Consider the following 22,188-nt stretch of genomic DNA (forward strand, 5'->3'; position numbering starts at 1 on the left):
GTGTTCGTGCATGACTGGCAGTAAACCGCGAGGAAGCTACTGATGTGATGAAGGAAGCCGTGAGCGCTACGAGAGATGGAGGACCTTCACTGCTCCCTACACACCAGCAGTGTGACAGGCAAAAAAGGAAGAACGCTTAAGATGCTGCTCAACACTCTTAAACTCAAGAATCCCGCAAAGAAACCCAGAGGAACTCAGCAGGTCAGGCAGCATCTTTGGAGAGGAATAAACAGTGGACATTTCAGGCCAAGACCCTTTATCAGGTTAACAATCTTTCTACTGCTGAAAAACTTGGGGCTTTAGGATGTAAGAAATGTCAAATTTCTGTATTCCGTGATAGTTTCATTTTTAATTTTTAAAAAGTTTGAAACTTCAGTTTCTGATTCTACTCCTTGTATGTGTCCTAGTCTTTATCTCATCTTTGTATGAGCTGTGTGATAATTCCCACTTGGTTCTACCTAGTTGTCCACATCAAAGTTGCTGGTGAACACAGCAGGCCAGGCAGCATCTCTAGGAAGAAGTACAGTCGACGTTTCGGGCCGAGACCCTTCGTCAGGACTAACTGAAGGAAGAGCTAGTAACATCTCTTCCTAGAGATGTTGCCTGGCCTGCTGCGTTCACCAGCAACTTTGATATGTGTTGCTTCAATTTCCAGCATCTGCAGAATTCCTCGTGTCTACCTAGCTGTGTTGTCTTTGGGAAAGCTTCATTGTAGTTGGTTGATTAACTGCTTGCTGTGTGCCAGAGCTCCCTTGGAGCTAATGACAGAATAGAATTACTGCTCAGAAGACTCTGATACTGACTGTAAAATTCCAGGTCATTAACCTGTTTTTCCTGTTCAAATGCTGATTCCTTGTACAGAATTCTTGCTGTGACACTGAAATTTCTGTTATCCAAATGGTGCAAAAATGATTAACCATTTCACATTGAATGCGTCATATTTTCTTTCCAATTCATTGCTTTCATGAAGTTTTTCTCAAAAGATTTTCAAACAGTGGCTTCATTTCTCCCAGTCTGATCTGGGTTCAAATATTATACATTCACCCAGAGTAACTGTGATTTAGTTTTCTCTGTCAAGCTGTTTCAGGTAAGTAATTGGAGTCAAATTCCAATAATCCAACACCTAAGGTCAAGGTAGAGTTATTACAATATTCACAAGAACATGTATGCACAGGCACAGTGACAAACATATTTGTAGCACCATCACAGGCACTTAGCATTACAGACACATCATTCACAAGAAAAACATAAATTAGACATAGATTATACGCAATTTCTACAAGAAAGAATGCAATTAGAACAAAAACATTAATTGTAGTGCAAGTATGGTCGTCGTGTTGCTACTCTTGAGGTAGTGAGTAGGGTTGAGGAGGTTGGTACAAGAACTGAATAGATGAAGAGAAATAGCTGTTCTTGTACCTGGTGGTGTGGGACTTAAGGCTTCGGTACATAGTGTCCACTGGGAATTTGATAGTGAATTTTCTGGACTATTGGTAATTACACTTTCCTTTCATCACTCTGACATCTGATGCAGTAATATAATAATTTTTGCCGTGGCTAGAATTCAAAGGGAGCAGGAAATATACAAGCAATTGAGACCACTGGCTCTGGCTACAGACGTGTCTATGTTCCTGAACCCTATTGTTTCAGACTCCAGTTCCAATGATATACCTGGCCTGCACTCCCAGCACATATTTCCAGACTGATTTGACCCGGATGCTGGATCACCAGGATTTCCAAAACAATTGGATATTGGCTTATTGGAGTTTGACTGCATTTTTTTCCTTTGCTACTATCTTTGTATATCACCAGACAAAAAGCCTGGGTTTTGCAAAAACAATTTAGTGCACTGTGTGGTATGAGTTTTGACTTTTGGCTGGAGTGAACAAGAACAGATGTGGGAGATGAGAGGGGGGAGAAACTGAGGCATCCAGTAGGTTTCCGCATCTTCGTAAAGGAAGTAGTGGCAAAAAAGGCAAGTGAAAACTCATTTCAGTGGCAGCTTCAAAATCCAACAAAGTACTGAGTAAGTGTGATCATTGTTTAACATGGGAAATCCCCCAGCTAATGTGTGCACGGCAGGCTCCCACAAGTATCAGGTTAAATTGTTTCGACGACAGTGGTTGAGGGATAAGTATCGGTTTGGGACTATGGATAACTCACACCTAGGAGGCTGCATGTATGGAATAAACTGCCAGAGAAAATAGCTGGGACAGGTGCAATAGCAACATTTAAAAGACACATTGATGCGTACCTGAATAGGAAAGGTTGAAAGATATGAGTCAAATGTGGACAAATGAAACTAGGTCAGATGTACACTTCCCTACTCCCGCTGAGGGTAGTATCATGAAATTAGTTTCCATTTCACACTCTCCAGCAATTTAGCATTTCCTCAACAGCCTAGATTTTTGTGCTGGAGCAGAATTTGAACCAACAAACAGGCAATAGTCCTGAAGAAGGGTCTCGGCCTGAAATGTTGAGTGTTTATTCGTTTCCATAGATGTTGCCTGGCTTGCTGAGTTCTTCCAGCATTTTCTGTGATTTGAACAGGAGATAATGCTACTGAATGAGCCACTGCTGGGGAGTCTCCCCTTTCTTATCATTCCAAAACTGTGCATTGCAAAGAAACAAAAATTTGAAAAGGGAATATCAAAGCAGATGATCTTGAAAATACTTTTAGCGGACAAGTAGTTTTGAGTAAAATGCACAAAGTACTGGAGAAACTCAGCAGGTCAGGCAGCATCTATGGAGGGGAATAAACAGTCAACTTTTCGGCCCAAGACCCTTCATCAGGAAGGGTTCTTGGTTCTTGCCGCAATTTTTGCGTGTTACACTGGATTTCCAACATTCTCAGAATGTCTTGTGTTTACATCCATTTTGATATCTGTTAACTTCTACCCACAGAACTTGTTGGGCTGCGTTGAAGGTGCCTTGTCCTAAGTGAAGATTCAAACAGTGGCACTGGAAAAAACGTCAATAATCTAGTACTGTCTGGGCTTTGGTGCCAGAATAGCAGTTTCAGCTCATCAAGCAGACCCCATCTCCAGTATGAAACCTACCCACAGTCCTGACCACCACCCCCCGTGTTCCTGTTCCTGATCCTGACCCAGAGTCCAGCTGCACACTGGTCCCAGCCACACAAAAGACCTCCAGCTCAAGTTGTACATCCCAAACCATGTCAGGTTAATGAACGAGCCAAATTCCAAATGACTGGAATTTCTGAATAATTAGATTCTGGATTAAAGAAATTTCTCCTCATCTCCTTTCTAAATGGACGTCCCTGTCGCCTGAGGTTGTGTTCTCTGGTCTTTGACTCCCCCACTATAGTAAATGTGCTGTCCATATCCACTCTGTCTAGGCCTTTCAATAATTGATAGGTTTTAGTGAGATCCTGCCTCATTCTTCCAAACTCTAGCAAGTACAAGCCCAGAACCATCAGAGACTCCTCAGACATTACTGTTTCCTTCCCAGAATATTCTTCATGAACCTCCCCTGGATTCTCTCCAACCCCAGCACATCCTTTCGTAGATTGGGGCCCAAAACTGCACACAATGCTCCAACCAATGCCTTAGAAGCCTGAGCAATACATCCTTGCTCTTGTATTCTAGTCCTCTCAAAATGAATGCTGACATTGCATTTGCCTCCTTTACAGCTGACTCAACCTTCAACTTGGCCTTTAGGGAAGCCTGCACAAGGACTCCCAAGTCTCTTTGAACCCCTGATTTTTGAATTTTCTCCCTGGTTAGGAAATAGTCTATGTCTTTATTCATTCTATCAAATTGCCTGACCATACACACCCGGACACTATATTCCATCTGCTACTTCTTTGCCCATTCTCCCAGTCTGCCTATGTCTTTCCAGTCTCCCTGCTTCCTCAAAACTACCTGCTTCTTCACCAACCTTCGTATCATCTGCAAGCTTGGCCACAATGCCGTCAGTTATGTCATCCAAGTCATTGACATATAACATGAAAAGAAGTGGTCCTAACACTGATCCCTGCCGAACACCACTAGTCACTGGTAGCCAATCAGAAAAGGCCCCTATTATTCCCACTCTTTGCTTCCTGCCAGTCAGCCAATATTGCATCCATGCTAGTATCTTTCCTGTATGTAGTACCATGGGCTCTTACCTTGTTAAGCAGCCTTGTCAAAGGCTTCTAGAAGATCCATGTAAACAACATCCATTGACTCCCATTTGTCTATTTTGTTTATTACTTTATCACGAGACAACCCGGTGACCCATTGCAGTCTAATGTGATGTGCTTTGGAAATTAAAGAAGAAAAACTCAGTTTATTAAAGAAGAAAGACGCGTGGAAAGACAAATAGAGCTCCTCCTCATTTAACGAAGGACACTTTTGATGACAACATTTCTGGTTGATCCGCCACCCCTCAGGAATGCTCTAACGTTTTCATTTCTTTTTCCCTGGCTTAAAGCCACGTACAGCTGACCATGCTGGAATACTGGTTTCTCCAAATAAATCAACACATTCTCCATTGTTTGGCCTTACACCTTATGTATAGTCATAGCAAAGCGTGACTGTATCGGGAACTGGCTCCGCTGAAGAGGGATATCTTCCCCTTCTGATAAACAGAGTAATTCTTGGGATCATGACAATGTCATTTTTGAACGCACCAGTGTTTATCTTTGCTATGATGAGATTGTCGTGTAGTTCTTCCACCATCATTCGCGTTCCATTGCAAAGCCTTGGTGGATCCAAGTTCCTCGTTGAAATGATGGGAGATCCCCTCTTCAATTCCAGTTTATGTGGTGGCAATCCGGAGAGTTCGACCGAATCAAGGAATTCTGTTGGAAAATGAGTGGTGTTAGTTCCTTCACTTACGGCATTGAAGGAACAGTATTCTTTCATGATTCCAGGGAAGTGTCTAATGCATGTGAAGTTGGGTTTTTTTTTTGCATCATTTCATTGAGTGGAACCAAGATAGAATTCCTCGAGAACAGTTCTGCACGATTGTCAAATGTCGGGTAGATGAAATTAATCCATTCTTCCATAGTTTTTGCTGTCAGAATCATATCTTCAGGTAATTCAATTTCATCATTTTCATTTTTCTCAATTTTGTCTTCTCCAACATCCAATAAGAACTCAGAATATCATCCTTCTTCCTCACTCAATCGCATGTTTCTCTTCAATTGAAACTTGATGAAGCTTCTCCATAAGTAGAACTTTTTTATGCATGAATTCTCCACATCAGCATCATTTCCATGTTTCACAACTGCTAGAAGCTGACGGAAATCGCCACAGCAAATGGTTAAAATATTAGATTATGAAAACACGCAGACCTGTTTTATTGTCATTTAGTAAAGCATGCATTAAGAAATTATGCAATATTCCTCCGGTGTGATATCACAAAACACAGGACAGACCAAGCCTGGAAAAAAACTAACAAAACCACATAATTATAACATATAGTTACAACAGTGCAACAATACCCTAACTTGATGAAGAAGTCCATGAGCACAGTAAAAAGCTCAAAGTTTCTCAAATGTCCCACATCTCATGCAGACGGGAGAAGGAAGAAAAACTCTCCCTGCCATGCCCGACCATAGTCCGACTGAGTCATCCGAAAACTTTGAGCCTCTGATCAGCTCTCCGACACCGAGTACTGAGCACCATCTCTATCCAAATGATTCGACCTCAATCTCGGTTGCCAACAGCAGGCAAAGCCAGGGATTTTGAGGCCTTCCCACCAGAAGATTCCCAATCTCGCAGTAACAACAGCAGCGAACTGGCGTTTCAGAAATTTCTCCAGATGTTCCTCTGTGCTTTCACGTCTCTCTCCATCAAATCAGAATTGTCCACGGCCCCTATTTAATGGATACAATATCATTTTTCACCGGAGGGTTGCGCACGCTCTCTCTCTCCTCCTGCTGGCCCCCTGAATACCCCCGAAGGCCTCATTCTTGCTGCATACATCACGAAGAGTCCAGTCCACGGCTTTGAAGTTCTCCCTCCTAATCATAGAGCACTCATTCCAGACAATAAGCCTCGCATTTTGGAGTAACTTTGCAGTATTGGTGTTTTTATCGATGTTACAAAGGGCATCTTCATTGACTTTGAGGGGTATTTTGAATCTTGAATGTGCTGTCCTACCACGAGGCATCAGGCGTTGCTGCAATACCTGATGATGCTACAGCAATAGCAACACCTCCATCTCCCCTATCTCTAGCGAGGATCAAGTTCATGATAAATGTCTCCCATTCCTCCTGGTGCATCAATGAAAGTCATTGAAGAGAGATTCCTTTCTGGTGTCATCTCTTGACCATAATGTCCCCCTTCTTTTTCCACGCAGCATAACTAGGCTGTCCATATTTTTTTACCCTAATGCTTGATAGAAGATACGAGGCAGTAACACCAAAGCCTCCAGGATGCTGATTTTTCTTGATGATGTGGTTGGCGGTCTCTTAAATGGACATGATAGCCCTGCCCTTTTGCTGTGGTTGGTGTCACTGCTGTGAGCATCATGAGGTGCTGCTGAGGCTGGCCGTGCGCATGCGTCGTGGTGTCATGTCGCAGTTTCCATTAAAGCTGGAATTGGCTCGGGTGGTGGAAAGCAGAGCCTGTTGATTGATGAGTGAGCAATCTTGTGCGAATATATAACCTGAACTTTGCATGCATTCTGTAAGTTAGTGCATTTTAAGTCGATTTAGTCAAAAAAAAGTGCTGCTGTAATGCATTGTTTGGGCTAATTGGAGGTCACAAACAGACAAATAGAGCATGAGAATTTTAGTAGTATATAAATGTGCCTCCAAGTAGTCTGAAACCATACCCTTATTGTCTTCCTAACCACTGAATTCAGGCTAACTGTGCTATAATTTCCTTTCTTCTGCCTCCCTCCCTTCTTAAAGAATCTTGTAACATTTGCAATTTTCCAGTCCTCTGGAACCATTACAGAATCTAATAACTCTTGAAATATCATTAGTAATGCCTCCACAATCTCTTCAGCAGCCTCTTTCAGAACCCTGGGATGCAGTCCAGGTGATTTATCTACCTTCAGACCTTTCAGCTTCCCAAGCACCTTTTCCTTAGTAACAGCAATTGCACTCACTTCTACCCCGTGATACTCTTGAATTTGTGACATACTGCTGGTATATTCCACAGTGAAGACTGGCACAAAATACTTGTCAAGTTTGTCCGCCATTTCTCTTCCCCCATTACTACCTCTCCTGTGTCAATTTCTAGCGGTCTGATATCCTCTCTTGCCTGAAAAACTTTTTGTATCCTCCTTTATATTATTGGCTAGCTTACCTTTTCCTCCTCGTGGCTTTTTAGCTGCTTTCTGTTAGTTTTTAAAAGCTTCCCATTCTTCTTACATCCCAGTAATTTTTGCTAAATTATATGCCCTCTCTTTGCTTTTGTTGTTTTTGACTTCCCTTGTCAGCCATGTTTGCCTCATCCTCCTTTTAGAATGCTTCTTCAATATTGCTTCAATATTTTAACAGAGACACTTGATTCTATTTTAGAAAGTAATATACACATTATTGCATGCTCTATATATCTGGTTTAATTGAATATTAGTATAACTTTCAAGTTGGCTTTTTTAATCTTACTGATTTCTTAAAATATCGACAGGGACCACTGCCATTATTTCAGAATAGCTATCTTTTTGAAGGAAGGTTAGAACCAAATATCGAGGTTTAAGTGAAGAACTGCTGTTTGGCAATGTGTGTAATAAAAAAGCCATCAATTAATAATCACTGGGTAAAAGTTCAAATAAATTTCTTTATGAAACAGGTTACCCCAAACATGAATTTATTTAGTCAGAGGAACCAACTGTGCTCCAAATTTCTGTGAAGCCCTAAGCCCTACAGATGCTTCAGCGATTTTCTGACCATCGAAAGCATAGTTTACCTTTGAGTTCACCGCTTATCAACTTAATAGCTGGGGATGTTGTTGAGCTTTCTTCTGCACATGTTTATAATAGGAATGGATAGAACACATCCACTCTTGATGTTTTCAAAGGTTATGAATAATCTGATTTCATGCTTAGTTGGAGAGAAACAAATGGGTATTTTGTAGATTACACAATGGACAGCATTGTATTAGTTCAAAATCATGTGTTCTTTGTTCTATTGCAAGCAAAACTGAGTTTGCCGATAGAGGTACAAGGACATCTCTCTCATTGCAGATCACTAAGGGGAGTATGCCAATAAACATGGTGTATCTTGTTGCAAAGTAACTATTTAAAGCAATTGGCATTTTTTCTCCTCATGATTGTTAGTTATGTTTTTCTGATCTGGTGGAAGGAGACTTAAACCAAAGGATTATTTTTAAATACTGGGTAGTTTTTTGAACTTTACATAGAAAGGTCACGCTTGCGCTGGTCAAACCAAAAGCCTAATCTAACTGGTAGAACTGAAGGGGGCTTCAAAGTGTTGGAAGTGAAATGAAAGAGTTACTTGTTGCATCACCTGCATTTGACCGCCTGCCTCCAATACACCTGGTTAATTACAGGGTTTGGGGCAGATCTGAGGGCCTTGGGAAAAGCACTAGAACAAATATATATCTTTCTTTTTCACTTTGCAATTGCTATTGTCCCATAGCTTGCTTTGGTAGCAGGTTTGTTGAAATTCTAGTAGGTGCACAATGAGTCTTTTTTTTAAAAAGATCCACACCACGTGCTATTGGACCAAAGGCTTGAAGAGGGTCATTTATTGGAACAATTGAAAACTGTTGGCATTGCACGTACCCTGCATCCTCATGTACTGTGTTTCAAGTTTTAGAAGAAAGATTGCAGTGGCTGGTGCCTGCAACTAATTATTTCATGTTATGGTAACCTGTTACATAAAGAAATTTATTTCAACTCCTATCCAATAATTTTAATTAATGGCCTCTTCATTATATATAGTACATCAAAATGTTCCTCTTTCAAATCACTTTTGATTTTAAGATGCTGGATAATTGTTGATTTCAGTAAAACCTGTTTCTTTGGGCTCAGTTGTTTTGGATGAACATAGTTCACATTTGAGACAAGTGAGTATTAAATTAAGGAGCAGCATCTGTCGGGGGGGGTGGGCAGTTGAGTGGGGAAGGAATTCCTTTGCTCCTGAGCCAGTATTTACAGTCTCCATCAAGAGATTGCAAGTTCATAGTCATAGTCATACTTTATTAATCCCGGTTTTTGTTACAGTTGCTTCATAAATAGTAATAAACCATAAATAGTTAAATAGTAATATGTAAATTATGCCAGTCAGGTAGTCAAGAAGCCATGATACCAAGGAAGTATCCACCTGCATCGCTGTCAGCTTCTCCCCCAGCAGAGCAGGGCGGATGGTGTTGAACGCACTGGAGAAGTCAAAAAACATGACCCTCACAGTGCTCGCTGGCTTGTCCAGGTGGGCGTAGACACGGTTCAGCAGGTAGAGAATGGCATCCTCAACTCCTAGTCGGGGCTGGTAGGCGAACTGGAGGGGATCTAAGTGTGGCCTGACCATAGGCCGGAGCAGCTCCAGAACAAGTCTCTCCAGGGTCTTCATGATGTGGGAGGTCAATGCCACCGGTCTGTAGTCATTGAGGCCGCTGGGTTGCGGCGTCTTCGGCACAGGAACGAGGCAGGACGTCTTCCACAGCACAGGAACCCTCCGGAGCCTCAGGCTCAGGTTGACTACATGGCGAAGTACTCCACATAGCTGAGGGGCACAGGCTTTGAGCACCCTGGTACTGACACCATCCGGTCCTGCAGCCTTGCTTGGGTTGAGACGTTTCAGCTGTCTTTTCACCTGTTCAGCTGTGAAGCCCACCGTGGTGGTTTCGTGTGGGGAAGGGGTATAGTCATGAGAGCAGGGTGGGGGACTGTGAGGAGGGGTAGGAGGGGAGAGTGGAATATGTGTTGGTTGGGGGCCGACAACAGATGGCTCATGTGTGGGATGGGCAGGGGCCACAATGTCAAATCTGTTAAAGAACAGGTTAAGTTCATTGGCCCTGTCCACACTGCCTTCCGCTCCTCTGTTGCTAGTTTGCCGGAACCCAGTGATGGTCCTCATCCCCCTCCAGACCTCTCTCATGTTGTTCTGCTGGAGTTTTCACTCAAGCTTCCTCCTGTACCTGTCTTTAGCCTCCCTGATCCTGGCTTTCAGGTCACTCTGTATTGCCCTCAGCTCCTCCCTATTTCCATCTCTAAATGCCCTCTTTTTAGTGTTCAGGATGTCCTTAATGTCCTTTGTCACCCATGGCTTGTTATCTGAATAACAAAGGACAGTTCTTGTCGGAACATTGCAGTCCACACAGAAGTTGATGTAATCAGTGATGCACTCTGTGAGCCCATCAATATCCTCTCCATGTGGCTCACAGAGTGCCTGCCAGTCTGTCACCTCAAAACAGCGCTGGAGCGCCTCATAAGCCTCCTCCAACCATTTTCTCACTGTCCTCGAGGTTGCAGATTTACTCTTCACCAGAGGCATGTAGCAGGGTTTTAGATGCACCAGGTTGTGATCTGACCTTCTCAGTGGGAGGAGGAGAGAGGAGCTGTATGCATCCTTAACGTTAGCGTACATCAAATCCAGAGTCCTCTCCCCTCTGGTTGTACAGCTCACATACTGCTGGCCACCATTGATCAAGTGTCTGTTGCTCACACTTTACACGTGTCTGTACAAAAAGCACAGCTCTTGGGACACCCTTTCTCACCCACCCCTGGTCCCGCTGGGAGTCTCCTTCCTGCTGAGTTTAAGAGGAGCTGCAACATGAGGGGAATGAGGCCAACACGCTTGAATGGCTGCTAGTCTAGAGTTCCCTGAATTTCCCAGGTCAATCCAAATGGAACAAAGAATCAGGATAAGAGACTGTGGAAATCCAAGCACAGAATTCCCAGGACACCCAAATAAGTGGTTTTATGTCAAATGGGCCCACCTGTAAATATTGGTTGTGCCAACAATGTATGCTCAATTGTAGCCCGTGCTTTAGTTGGGTGTGTTTGGGGGAATTTGGATTCAGTCCTGGGTTGAGAGATTGGCAGAAATGTAGGTGTAGCATTGGTTAGATGATGGAAGTGCTTGGTTAAGTGGCAGAGATGCCTCTAGGTTGCACTGGTTGGAAGGTCCAGAAATTTGAGGACTAAATGTTGCAACATTGATTAATTCTGTCATGCATGTTTTATATAATTTATGTTTGTTGTCTTTGTAATATACTGTGCTTCTGCACAAAGCTAATTTTCACGGTATTTATGTATGCCTCTGACAAACTTGAACCTGGCGTGGGGTTAGTGCAAGAACGTGGTGCTGATCTTATTGACCATTGGAACAAAGGGCTGAACAGCCTACTTTTGTTTCTATTTCTTAGATAAGTAGGGAGCTTGCTTACAAGGGTCAAAGTCTGGTGTTGCATTGTGAAGACTATGTTGTCTTTGAAGTGTCCAGCCAGTGGTTACTCCCACAGCAACTTGGCCTGTCTCTCTCTGCAATACTTTGAAAGGAGCTTTGCACTGGAACTGCTGTAACCTTGTGCATAAAGAAGCGGAAATCACATCAAGTCTACGAGGATGACCCACATCAGGAAGTACTCAGTCAAATTTCCAGAGCATTACAAGTCAGTTTGGAAATGGCCACTATTACATTTCGCTCTGAAAATAATCAACAGCGTTGATTATATGCTTCTGTCCAGAAACTGAATTTCCAGGCATAGATGTTCCAATTTAAATCGAGAAATGTTCCTTATATGGATGTGTATAGTATTCCCTGAGATTAAGTCTCAAATGCTTTATTTTAGTATTGTATATATTTGTTATGAGTCTCTGTGTGATAAGTATCTAGTGTATTTTTTATAAATTTGTAATAAATATATAACCTAGACAATAATATAAAAGAGAATACTGGAAGATTTTTCCAAAATATAAAGAGTAAGTGAGAGGCTACTGTGGATATTAGACTGCCGGAGAGGAAGTAATAGGAGACAGAGAAATGGCAGACAAACTTAAGTCTTTTGTGTCAGTCTGCACTGTGGATGACACTAGCAGTATGCCAGAAATTCCAGTGTCAGGGCTGAAGTGGGTGTAGTTGCTATTACTAAAGAGAAGGTGCTTGGGAAGCTGAAAGGTCTGAAGGTAGATAAATCACCTGGACTAGATTGACTATACCCCAGAGTTCTGAATGATGTTACTGAAGAGATTGTGGAGCCATAGTAGAGATCTTTCGCGAATCACTAGATTCTGGAATAGTTCTGGAGGACTGGAAAACTGCAAATATCACTCCACTCTTTAAGAAAGGAGTGAGGCAGGAGAGAGGAAATTATAGCACATTTAGCTTGACTTCAGTGGTTGGGAAGATACTGGAGTCCATTATTAAGGATGAAGTTTCAGGGAAGATGCACGAAGCGGCGGGTTGTGTTGAGGAATCGGGGAGATTACAGAAGGATTTAGACAGACTGGGAGAATGGGCAAAGTGGCAGATGAAATATACTGCAGGGAACTGTATGGCTATACACTTTGGTAAAAGGAATAAAGGCGTAAGTTATTTTCCAAATTGAGAAAATTCAAATATCAGAGGTGCAAAGGGATTTGGAAGCCCTTGTGCAGGATTCCCTAAAGGTTAACCTGCAGGTTGAGCCAGTGGTAAGGAAGGCAAATGCAAAGTTGGCATTTATTTCAAGAGGAGTAGAATATAAGAGCAAGGATGTAATGCTGAGGCTTTATAAGGTGTTGGTCAGACAGCACTTGGAGTATTGTGAGCAGTTTTGGGACCCTTATTTAGGAAAAGACATGCCGACATTGGAGAGGGTCCAGAGGAGGTTCACAAGAATGATTCTGGGAAAGAAAAGGTTAATGTATGAGGAGCGTTTGGCTCTGGGCTTGTACTTGCTGGAGTTTAGAAGAATGGGTGGGGCAGTGGGGAGATCTCTTTGAAGCATATTGGATATTGAAAGGTCAGGAAAGAGTCGATGTGGGAGGTTTCCTATAGTTGGTGAGTCAAGGACCAGAGGACACAGTTTAGGAATAAAGGTTTAGAACAGAGATAAGAAACTTCTGTAGACAGGTGGATGTCACAGATGGCTGTGGAGGCTAAGTCATTGAGTATATTTAAAGTGGAGGATGATAAGTTCTTGATTAGTAAGGGCACCAAAAGTTATGGGGGTAAGGCGGAAGAATGGGGTTGGGAGGGAAAATAAATCAGCCATGACGGAATGGTGGAGCAGACTTGATAATCTGCGTGGCATAATTCTACTCATGTCTTATGGTCTTATGGTTTTATAATACTTGATGGAAGTTCAACTGTGTTTTCAAACTCAACCATTTAATGATCCTCCTCCTCTTTCGGCAGAGATACAGATCTGTTCCTTCTGGATACGAGGACAGTTTGGGCCTCTGAGGAAGGCTGGCTGGTGTTTGACATCACTGCTACAAGCAACCTGTGGGTGATGAGCCCCCAACACAACCTAGGACTCCAGCTACGGGTGCAGACCATCGACGGTGCGTCAACTCAAGCAGTTCTGCTTTGTACTAAGTGAGGTCAAAGACAGCCCCTCACAGTGTAAAGTTCAAACAAATTCAAAAAGTAAAATTTAAGATCAAAGTGCGTATATTTTACGGCATGTTGTCTTGAGATTCATTTTCTTACAGGCATACACTGGAAAGTAAAGAAATGCAATTGAATTTATGAAAACGAAAACTATACATAACAAAGACTGACAACTTAACCTTACAAATGAGCAAAATGTAGACATTAATGTGGAGAATGAAGTTGTATTGATTATAGTTGGCACAACAGCATAGCAGAAGGTGCAGCTGCCGTACAGCTCCAGCACCTGGGTGTGGGTGATATCCCCGTTGTGCAATTATGTGTATCTTCCCAATGAGTGCCCTGGCTTGCTCCCACATCTTAAAGATGTGTTAATTGTGTTAAAAGTGAAGGGGAGGTGGGGGTAGTGCAAACTGGTAGATATGTGAAGGGGCAGATTGCAGGGAATTAACGGGGGACTGGAATTGAGGGAATGCTCTACAAGCCACCATGAGGCAAGGCAAGCAGCCTCCTATCTCATAAAAAAAAAAATATGAGATAACATTATGACCTCAGGAGCATTTTCCTAACTTCTCTTGGTTCATTCCAGTAGTTGACTTGATCGGAAGAGTTTTTAACTGTATTCCTTGGATTAAATTAATTTAAACCGCGTCTATTTTCAGTAGAATCAATTGCTTTTACTGTGTTTGGTCTGAAGATTCCTACTTTGACGATTAGTTACTGAATTTGCTGCTGGTTGATGTTTGAACAGAAGCTCTTTATTTTGAGAATCATGATTATTTGACAACCAATATAATGTGCAGTTTGCTCCTTGAACTTTGCCTGCGTACAACTTATAAAATGCATGGCGTAAGAGGAGAAAACATTCAAAACGTTTGGCAGCATTTGTGGAAAGAAAAACAGGATTAGTGTATCATGTCGCTGACACTTTTTTTGGAAAAAGAAACAGCCCGTGTTTACCTGAAATACTATCTCTGTTTCTCTTTCCACAGAAGCTGTCTGACCTGTTGAGTATTTCCAGCATTTTCTGCTATTACTGAAAATAGTTTCTGTCATCAAATATTTGGTCAATAGTTGATTATAATCCAGTGATTTAGCTCTGAATGGCAACGATAGATTCCTTTCTAATCTTTGACCCTTTGTCATTTTGGGTCAGCAGTATAACTGATCTCAACCATGCAGAGAGAACCATCACTTTAGATCTTGGATTAAGTCTTATGAAAGCAGCTCCAACACTTTGATTAAACTTGCATGAGTTGAAATTACAATCCATGGGGAGGAACTGAAGGAAATATTTCCTGCATCCTAGATTGAAATATTCAAGCTTTGAAAATCTGTTAAAAGCACATAGCCAGCAGTCAACTCAATACAACAGGATCTTGTATGCAAGAAACAGACATTGCTGTGTGAGAACAGATTTCTTCTGCAGCACTCTATATGCAGACAGGATGGAAAAAAAAACAGAGCTATCATATAAAACAGCATAGGAAGTCAAGTGATATATTCATAAACTGACATGCATTCTTACAGTCAAACCAAAAAAGTGCAGATGTTGGAAATAACTATCCATTGGAATGGTCAGCTGCTTGAAATGTTAACCCTCTTCCTCTACACAGATGCTCCTCGGCACACGTTTTCTGACTATATGAATGCCAATATTTCCCTCATCTGTAGGGTTTGTTTTTTGCTTAATCTTGTTTAACGATCACTTGTCAGTTGCCTGATCCGACTGGAGAGTTTTTACAGTACCCCTTTCTCCGCTGTTAGCATGGCTTGGATCGTTTAGTATGGCACAGACCAACACTGGAAATGGGACTCTGCCTGGTGTTTATTGCTCACCAGCATTCCGGTTATCTTCCCAAAGTAGCGACGCTGCTTTACAGAGCCAGCTGCAAGATCAGGGTTTGATTCCTGCCACTGCCTGTAAGGAGTTTGTATGTTCTCCCTGTGACCCCATTGTGGTTTTCTCCAGGTGCTCCAGTTTCCTCCCACATTCCAAAGCAAAACCCATGGGTGAGGGTTAGTGAGTTGTGGGCATGCTACGTTGGCGTCAGAAGCATGGCGGCACTTGCGGGCTTTCCAACGCAGTCCCCCAGTCGCAACCAAGAGAAAATGTGCAGATGCTGGAAATCCAAGCAACACACACAAAATGCTGGAGGAACTCAGCAGGCCAGGCAGCATCTATGGAGAAGCGTACAGTCGACATTTTGGGCCGAGAATGCAGCCCAGTCCTCACTGATTTGATGCAAATGACGCAGTTCACTGTACATTTCGGCGTACCTGTGACAAATAAATCTAATCTTTTTCCTGGATCAGCTGTGCGATGACTAGGATAGTCTGTGTCCACTCTGTTGTTTGAGCTTTAACGTGATGTTTCTGTTGCATGCACAAGGTCTTGTGATTGTTAGAGATTGAGCTCTCTCAAATTGTATTTGGAAGTAATCTACAGTTATCTGACAGAGCACTGAGCGTGATGGGAAATAGTGAAACAGCCTGTAAAACTGCTTCTTTAACAGGGCTTACTGAATAATGTCAATGCTACAATGCAGCCGCCTGTTTCACAGGCATCCCATGAATAACCATTCACTTGCACCAAGACCAATTAGGCAACACCTTCCATACCTATAAGCTGGACCAGTTAGATGGATCAGGGCAGAAAAAACAAGGGAACATCACTACCTGGAAGTTTCCCACCAAGCCACGCACCATGCTGACTTGGAAGTACATAACCTCACAGGTGTTGGGTCAACATCCTGGAACTCCCTCCCGAACAGCATTGTGGGTATACTCACACCTCAAGGACTGTTCACCCCACGACCTCCCCAGGAACAATTAAATGCGGGCTTAGCTTGTGAAGTCCACATCCCCTGAATTAATATATCTTCTTCTTCTTATCATGTCCACAGACAGCCTATACATGGCCCAGCCAGAACTGGACACATTTTTGCGCCTTGTTGTTGAATTCAGCAAGATCTGCAACAGTACAGGGTTCCTCTAGCGACGGGCTATATATCTTAAAAAATAATCTCTCCATTGCTTTTTTGGGCATTGTGCCCAAAAGAAGGGACAACTCGTCATCTTAAGCCCAGAAGTGTAACTTGTTGTGTAGGAAGAGAATCTCAACTTGTGTTTCCAGTGACTGCACATGCTGCCAGTGGTGCTGGCTGTCCCTTGTCCAAGTTACAACCCGTGAGGATCTTTGCAGAGCCCAACTTGCATCCCACCTTGGGTGTTTGTCGCACACACACAGGAGGGAGAGCTCCGACCTGTCCTGGGGTTGGAGAATTGTGCATGTGTGTGGGTGAGTGAGAGGGAGGAGCAGGGCATGTTTTGCCATTGATTTATTGCTTGGAATGTTCTGTTTTTTTTTGTTGAGTTCCATGTGGTTCTGCCAAGCACTGTGGGCATGTTACGCTGCTGCCAAATGTGTGGTGACACTTGCTGGCTTCTCCCGGCACATCCTTGGGTGTGTTGGCTGTTAACATAAATGACTCACTGTAGTTTATGATGTACGTGTGATAAATAAATCTGAATCTGGCTCGTACTGACACTGTCCTCGTTTGGGCAATTGGGATTTGAGGTTAAAGCAATGGAAGGTCCTAAGCTGACTCCCTCTTCTTCTCCCTCTGGAACTAAGGATACAGTTGGTTTCAAAGCTTTATCTCCCACCACGTAGGACGTATGTTTACCACATGTCAGTCAGCAGCTGCCAAGTGTCTGGCCAGATTGAAAAGAGTGCAGCCAGTTTTCTTTCTCTGGGACATATGGCAGAATGCTTTCCAAGTGGCGGGAGCTATTGGCATATCCCCATTATTCCCGTGTTGTGGCTGGTGTGCGTAAATACCGTCTCCCAGCCTCCACCAGAGGAATGTTGCTTAAATTACCAGTTAGCGTTGAGGTGGTTGACTCCTGCCATACAGTTCTCTCTCCCCACAAGATCCCTCATCACCCTCATCACCCCACACATGAGGTCAGGAACCATGCCTGGTAAACTGATTAATAATGTTTGCCTTTTGCAGTCTTCAGCCAGAGTGGGGCCATTTTCAAGTTTATGGCCTCCAACCTGAAACCCACTCTGGGTGTTAATCTTGGCAGCTTGTTGGTTTTGGAAAACTTGTTAGATCCTGCCAATGGGTTGGGTGAAGTTTGATGCCAAAGAAAATGGCTAAACAAAATGCTTGCTTATTTCTGGCAGTCATCCCTCCACGGGTTGGGTCATTTGATGTCAGCCGCACTGACTTTAAAATCGAGCAATATGGAGCAACTGAACTCAACAAGTCAACCAGCATCTGTGGGAGGAAAGGAATAGTGTCTGATTTGGGTCTTAACCCTGCATCAGGGTTCTTTTTATAGGAAGTCAAAAGAGAAGTTGTTCAGGGTAAGAACAAGTTCAGCCAGGCAGATGAAAACGTTGGTGGAGTGAAACTGATTGGATGTTTGGAGTAGAAAGGAGCAAAGGGTTTTAAGCCTTTCCTGATGGGGGGATGGAGGTGTAGAAAGACCAGACATCCATGGAGAAGATGAGGTAGTGGGGGCTGGGGAATAGGAGTTTTCAAAATAGTGGAGGGCAGGCGAGACATCCCAGATGTATGGTAAAGGACTAGAACAGGGCAATCAAGAGAGGAAGAAATAAGTTGGCGAGGCAACAGCAGGTGGAAAGGAAGCATCTACCTGGACAACCTTACTTGTAGATCAGGATCAGGACTGCTGACTGATTGCATCTTGAAGCTCGAATTGGTTGTGTGCTCTTTGTCCTTCAAACTGATCAATTATCTGGGCTGATACTCCAGTGTAGTATTGAGGGAGAGCCCCACTGTCAGAGGTGCAGTTTCTCATGTGGGGAACCAAAAATAGGAACAGGCTCCCTCCACTCTCTCAAGAACCCATGTACTCACAGTACTCTTCAACAGAAGAGTAGGGAAGTCCTCCCTAATGTTTATTCCTCGATCGAAATTTCAGGGATTATCTGGTCAGTATATCATTGCTGCTATTGGGAGACTAACATGCACAAGTTGATGTTTCCTGTGTTTTAGCTGTGACTACTCTTCAAATATTTCTTTGGCTATAAAGTGCTCTGGCATGTCTTGGAAAGTGGCGTGAAAGGTGCTAAATCAATGCAGTCTTCCTCTTCTGCATTTAGAATGTTGCACACGATTCTGGGCAGATTTTGTTCATGTTCCCCAGCCCCAATAGACTCTTTGCTGTGTTCAACCCAAGAGCTATATTTTCTAGAGCTTCATCCCTTATTAGAGGAATATATAGAAGGAAGTAACAGTTTGAAGTGGAAAATGTCTTTTCTTGCCACAGGTATTTTCCCTCACTTTACTTTGCTGTAATTATTACCCATTCTAACTTGATTGTTCGTAGCTGCTTCTAATTTGTCAACTGATTTTTCTCTCTCTATTTCCTTTGCGTATTTGGCATCCTGTAATGTGATCCGTGGATGATGGCTGGACTCCTGCTATTCCTTCAGGTGGTCCACAGAGAGGACTGTCCCTACACTGTCGCTGTCGCAGTTTTGCCTCTTTAATGTCCCACCGCTCCTCCTTTGCTTCCCATTCCTCAGGTGCAGTGCTTCCCTGAGCCACCACATTCATCCCTTTATCAGGGCAGGGTCGGAATAAGGTACTAATAATTACAAAGTAGCTTTAGCACTACCTTTAGAACAAAGCAGTAGTAACCTCTTCCCTGGGGTTAACTGCTGCTGTGTTAAATTCTGTACCTCTCTGCTTGGACTTTTCCATCACTGAAGTGCCTCTATACAAACTGGAATATTGTCCTCTCGGATCACTTCTGACACAGTTGATGGCTCTATCCCTGTGTAGGTGAGTGGGGTTACCTTTGGGTCCATCCCCCATCATCCTAACTCCAGCTCCTGTGCAAAGACCTCCGGCTGGCCCCTTTTTGAAAATCAAAGTAACACAACTTACAGGTGTAGGTGTTCTCATAGAGACGTAGGTCCATTGCAGTGGACTTTTACTCCCTCAGTCATTGGATCCTCGGGCATTTGGTGTGGCCACTGCCTCTGCCTGCTTTATATGAGTGCTCGGGTTTGTAACTTCTTGAGAAATTTGCTTATTTAATAGTATAAAAGCTCCAATAAGCTGAATTCTACACACTTGGAAGTTTGCTTTTATATAGCAACTTCCACAGCTTGGGTTGTACCAGAGGATTTCCCAGACAAAAAGTCCTTCTCGTCTCAGTGTAAGTGTGGATAACATTAAACATAGAATAGTACTGCACCAGAGCATCTTGCAGTGAACTAATTAAATGCTGAACTAAATTAATTACTTATGCTTACAATATGCCCACATCCTCCCATTCTCTGCACGTTCATGTGTGGATGTGTTGGTTGTCGTTTCTGACGATGACGTAAACCTGTGCGGGAGGAGTTTTACGGTGAAAAGGCTGTTACTCTGGGGTAGTTCCACTCTCCCAGCCTCAAAATCTTGGTCCAATGGTACGAGAAATTGTCACGGCTACAGACTTCCCCGGCTGCAGTGGACAGCCATGATGCACTCAGTACCTTGTCATGCTCTTCGCTCTCCACGAAGCGTTGTAGCACCGCCTTCTTGGCCTTTGGATCTTGTAGTTGATCTCACCCAGTCTGCCGGAAATGGCTTCACTCACTGGGGTAGGCATGTCCCTGTATCACTGGGACTGGACATTCCCGGCTACTCTCACCTGGTTTAGCTTGCCCGTCGGAGCCGTGTACCGGGGTGTGGCCACTGTCCCTTGTAAGCTTTTACTTGGAACCACAGGTGAGAGCTGGGTGGTAGGTGGGAACCAAAGGTGGATGAGCTGCCCCTGGGCGGAGCACGACAAGTCTGCCACCAGAGCTGCTTATGTAAAAGTCTTTTAAACACCTCTTTTTGCCTCCATTACCACACCTAGCAGCAGAGTCCAGGCACTGTTAGTGTATTGGAAACAAAAACTTAACCTTTCTCACCTCTAGTATTAAACATTTCAATCCTGGGGAAAAAGCTACATATCTGTCTCTCATAATCTGATAAATGCGGAGAATTGTACAACACAAGCACCCCTATCAGAGATTCTGAGTAGGTATAACAATTGTTATTGAAGGATAAATATCAGCATGCTAGATGGGGTGTGGATGGGAAGAAACAGGTTTGCTCTTCTTGCACTTTCATACAGCTCCACCTCCACCAGCTCAGCCGAAACTGATGGAAGGTCATGGTCCCATTCATCTTCTCCCACTGCTCTTCAAACCTTTCACGGCCTGTACCCTTCCTGCCTTTGTACTTCCAGTCCCACAACTAATTTCTCCCTCTTGCCCCTTTGCCCTTTTCCATGTACTGAATTTTCCATTCTCTTCCCTCTTTCCCCCCCCCCCCATCTTTTGTCTCACATCCTTTGGCTTCAGACTCGATTGCCCTCTATGGAGTTCTCCAGACATCTGCATCTCTACCTTTCTTAAGATCCTGCCTCTTGTCTCCTTAACCTTTCCTTTATCTCTGACATCTCTGAACTGCTGTGCAATTGTCCTAAAAACTGAATGATGGAAACTCTCTGCCGGTTGCAGTGGAAAGAGAAACAGAGATAACATCTCAACAGAAGTGTCTTTGACCAGAAACGTTGAATCTCTTTGCACAGATGTTGCCTGACCTACTGATTATTTGCAGTTTTTTCGGTTTTTACTTCAGATTTCAAGCATCTGCATTTTTTTCCCTATGCATCTGATCTGACTTTGCCAAAGTGTCACTTCCTAATTGCTGGAGCATTTGTCTAATTAATGCACTTGAGCCTCTTGGGTAGTTGGAGTTGGGAAATGCAGGGAACCAGTATTTACAGTAAGATCGTTTAAGCAGGCTACGTGTAAATCATTGGAAAACTCCAAATGTGTCATCAAACTAGTTGTATCCAAACAAAATGTGCCTAGATTCCTTGTCTGAACATTGTCTTCACAACATAGTACCAGTGCAAACTCTCTGATTCACCAGTAGGCTTGTAAAGGTCTTTTGTTACAACAAGCCACTTTTCTGAGAGGCAAGGGCACGCTTCCTCTGAGGTCGAATTGCAAGCTGGCTTCTCAGGATACACGTAAACATCTCTTGACATCAACCTCACCTCCTCCACCATCAAAAACCTGTGTTAGTTTGTTCACAATGAACTTCAATAGGTAGGTCAACAGGTGCGTTTAATGGCAGAGAAATGTATACAATATACATCCTGCACTTGCCCAATTTTCTCCTTGAAGAGGTCAAAATGTGACAGCAATGTTTATTGATAAATAAACCAGGTTTTACTTATGCCGGTTTATTTTTCAACTTGACATGAATGCAATGAGTGATAAATGTAGGAAGGTTTTGAGCTAACATTTTATAGACCAAAGCCATTCATTTTTGCATCAAAACATGTCATACCAAGTGGGAGAACATACAGTCAACACTCTTGTAACCTATAATGATGAAGTTATAGCACAAAGAAAATTGTTTATTGGATATTTTAAAACACTAAGAAGTTAAAACTGTTATAACAATTTTAGTTCTTCAGACCAGGTTAACTTTGTGATCTGTACTTAACGTAATGTTGAATGTTGCCATTTTCAATTTCAGTTGCTGTTTGCTTTCTCTCTTTTTCCCCTTCCAATTCACCTCCTATGCTCCCATCTCCATGTTCTTTCTCATATCCCCCCTCTTGTTTCCACCTACCTGTTACCCACTGGATCCCCTGCCACTCCCCCATCTGTTTCCATCTACCCTTCA

The 22,188-nt window shown here is 43.1% G+C and overlaps 1 protein-coding gene across 1 annotated transcript in view; it reads left to right on the top strand.

Annotated features, from left to right (window-relative positions):
* bmp6 (bone morphogenetic protein 6) overlaps window positions 1-22,188 on the top strand; it is a 168,251-nt gene that overhangs the window by 67,587 nt on the left and 78,476 nt on the right. The window contains exon 3 of the mRNA XM_063055600.1: window positions 13,265-13,413. Coding sequence (XP_062911670.1) covers window positions 13,265-13,413 — 149 coding nt within the window. The remainder of the gene's footprint in view (window positions 1-13,264; window positions 13,414-22,188) is intronic.

The sequence above is a fragment of the Mobula hypostoma genome, chromosome 1 (assembly GCF_963921235.1).
Source record: "Mobula hypostoma chromosome 1, sMobHyp1.1, whole genome shotgun sequence".
NCBI lineage: Eukaryota > Metazoa > Chordata > Chondrichthyes > Myliobatiformes > Myliobatidae > Mobula > Mobula hypostoma.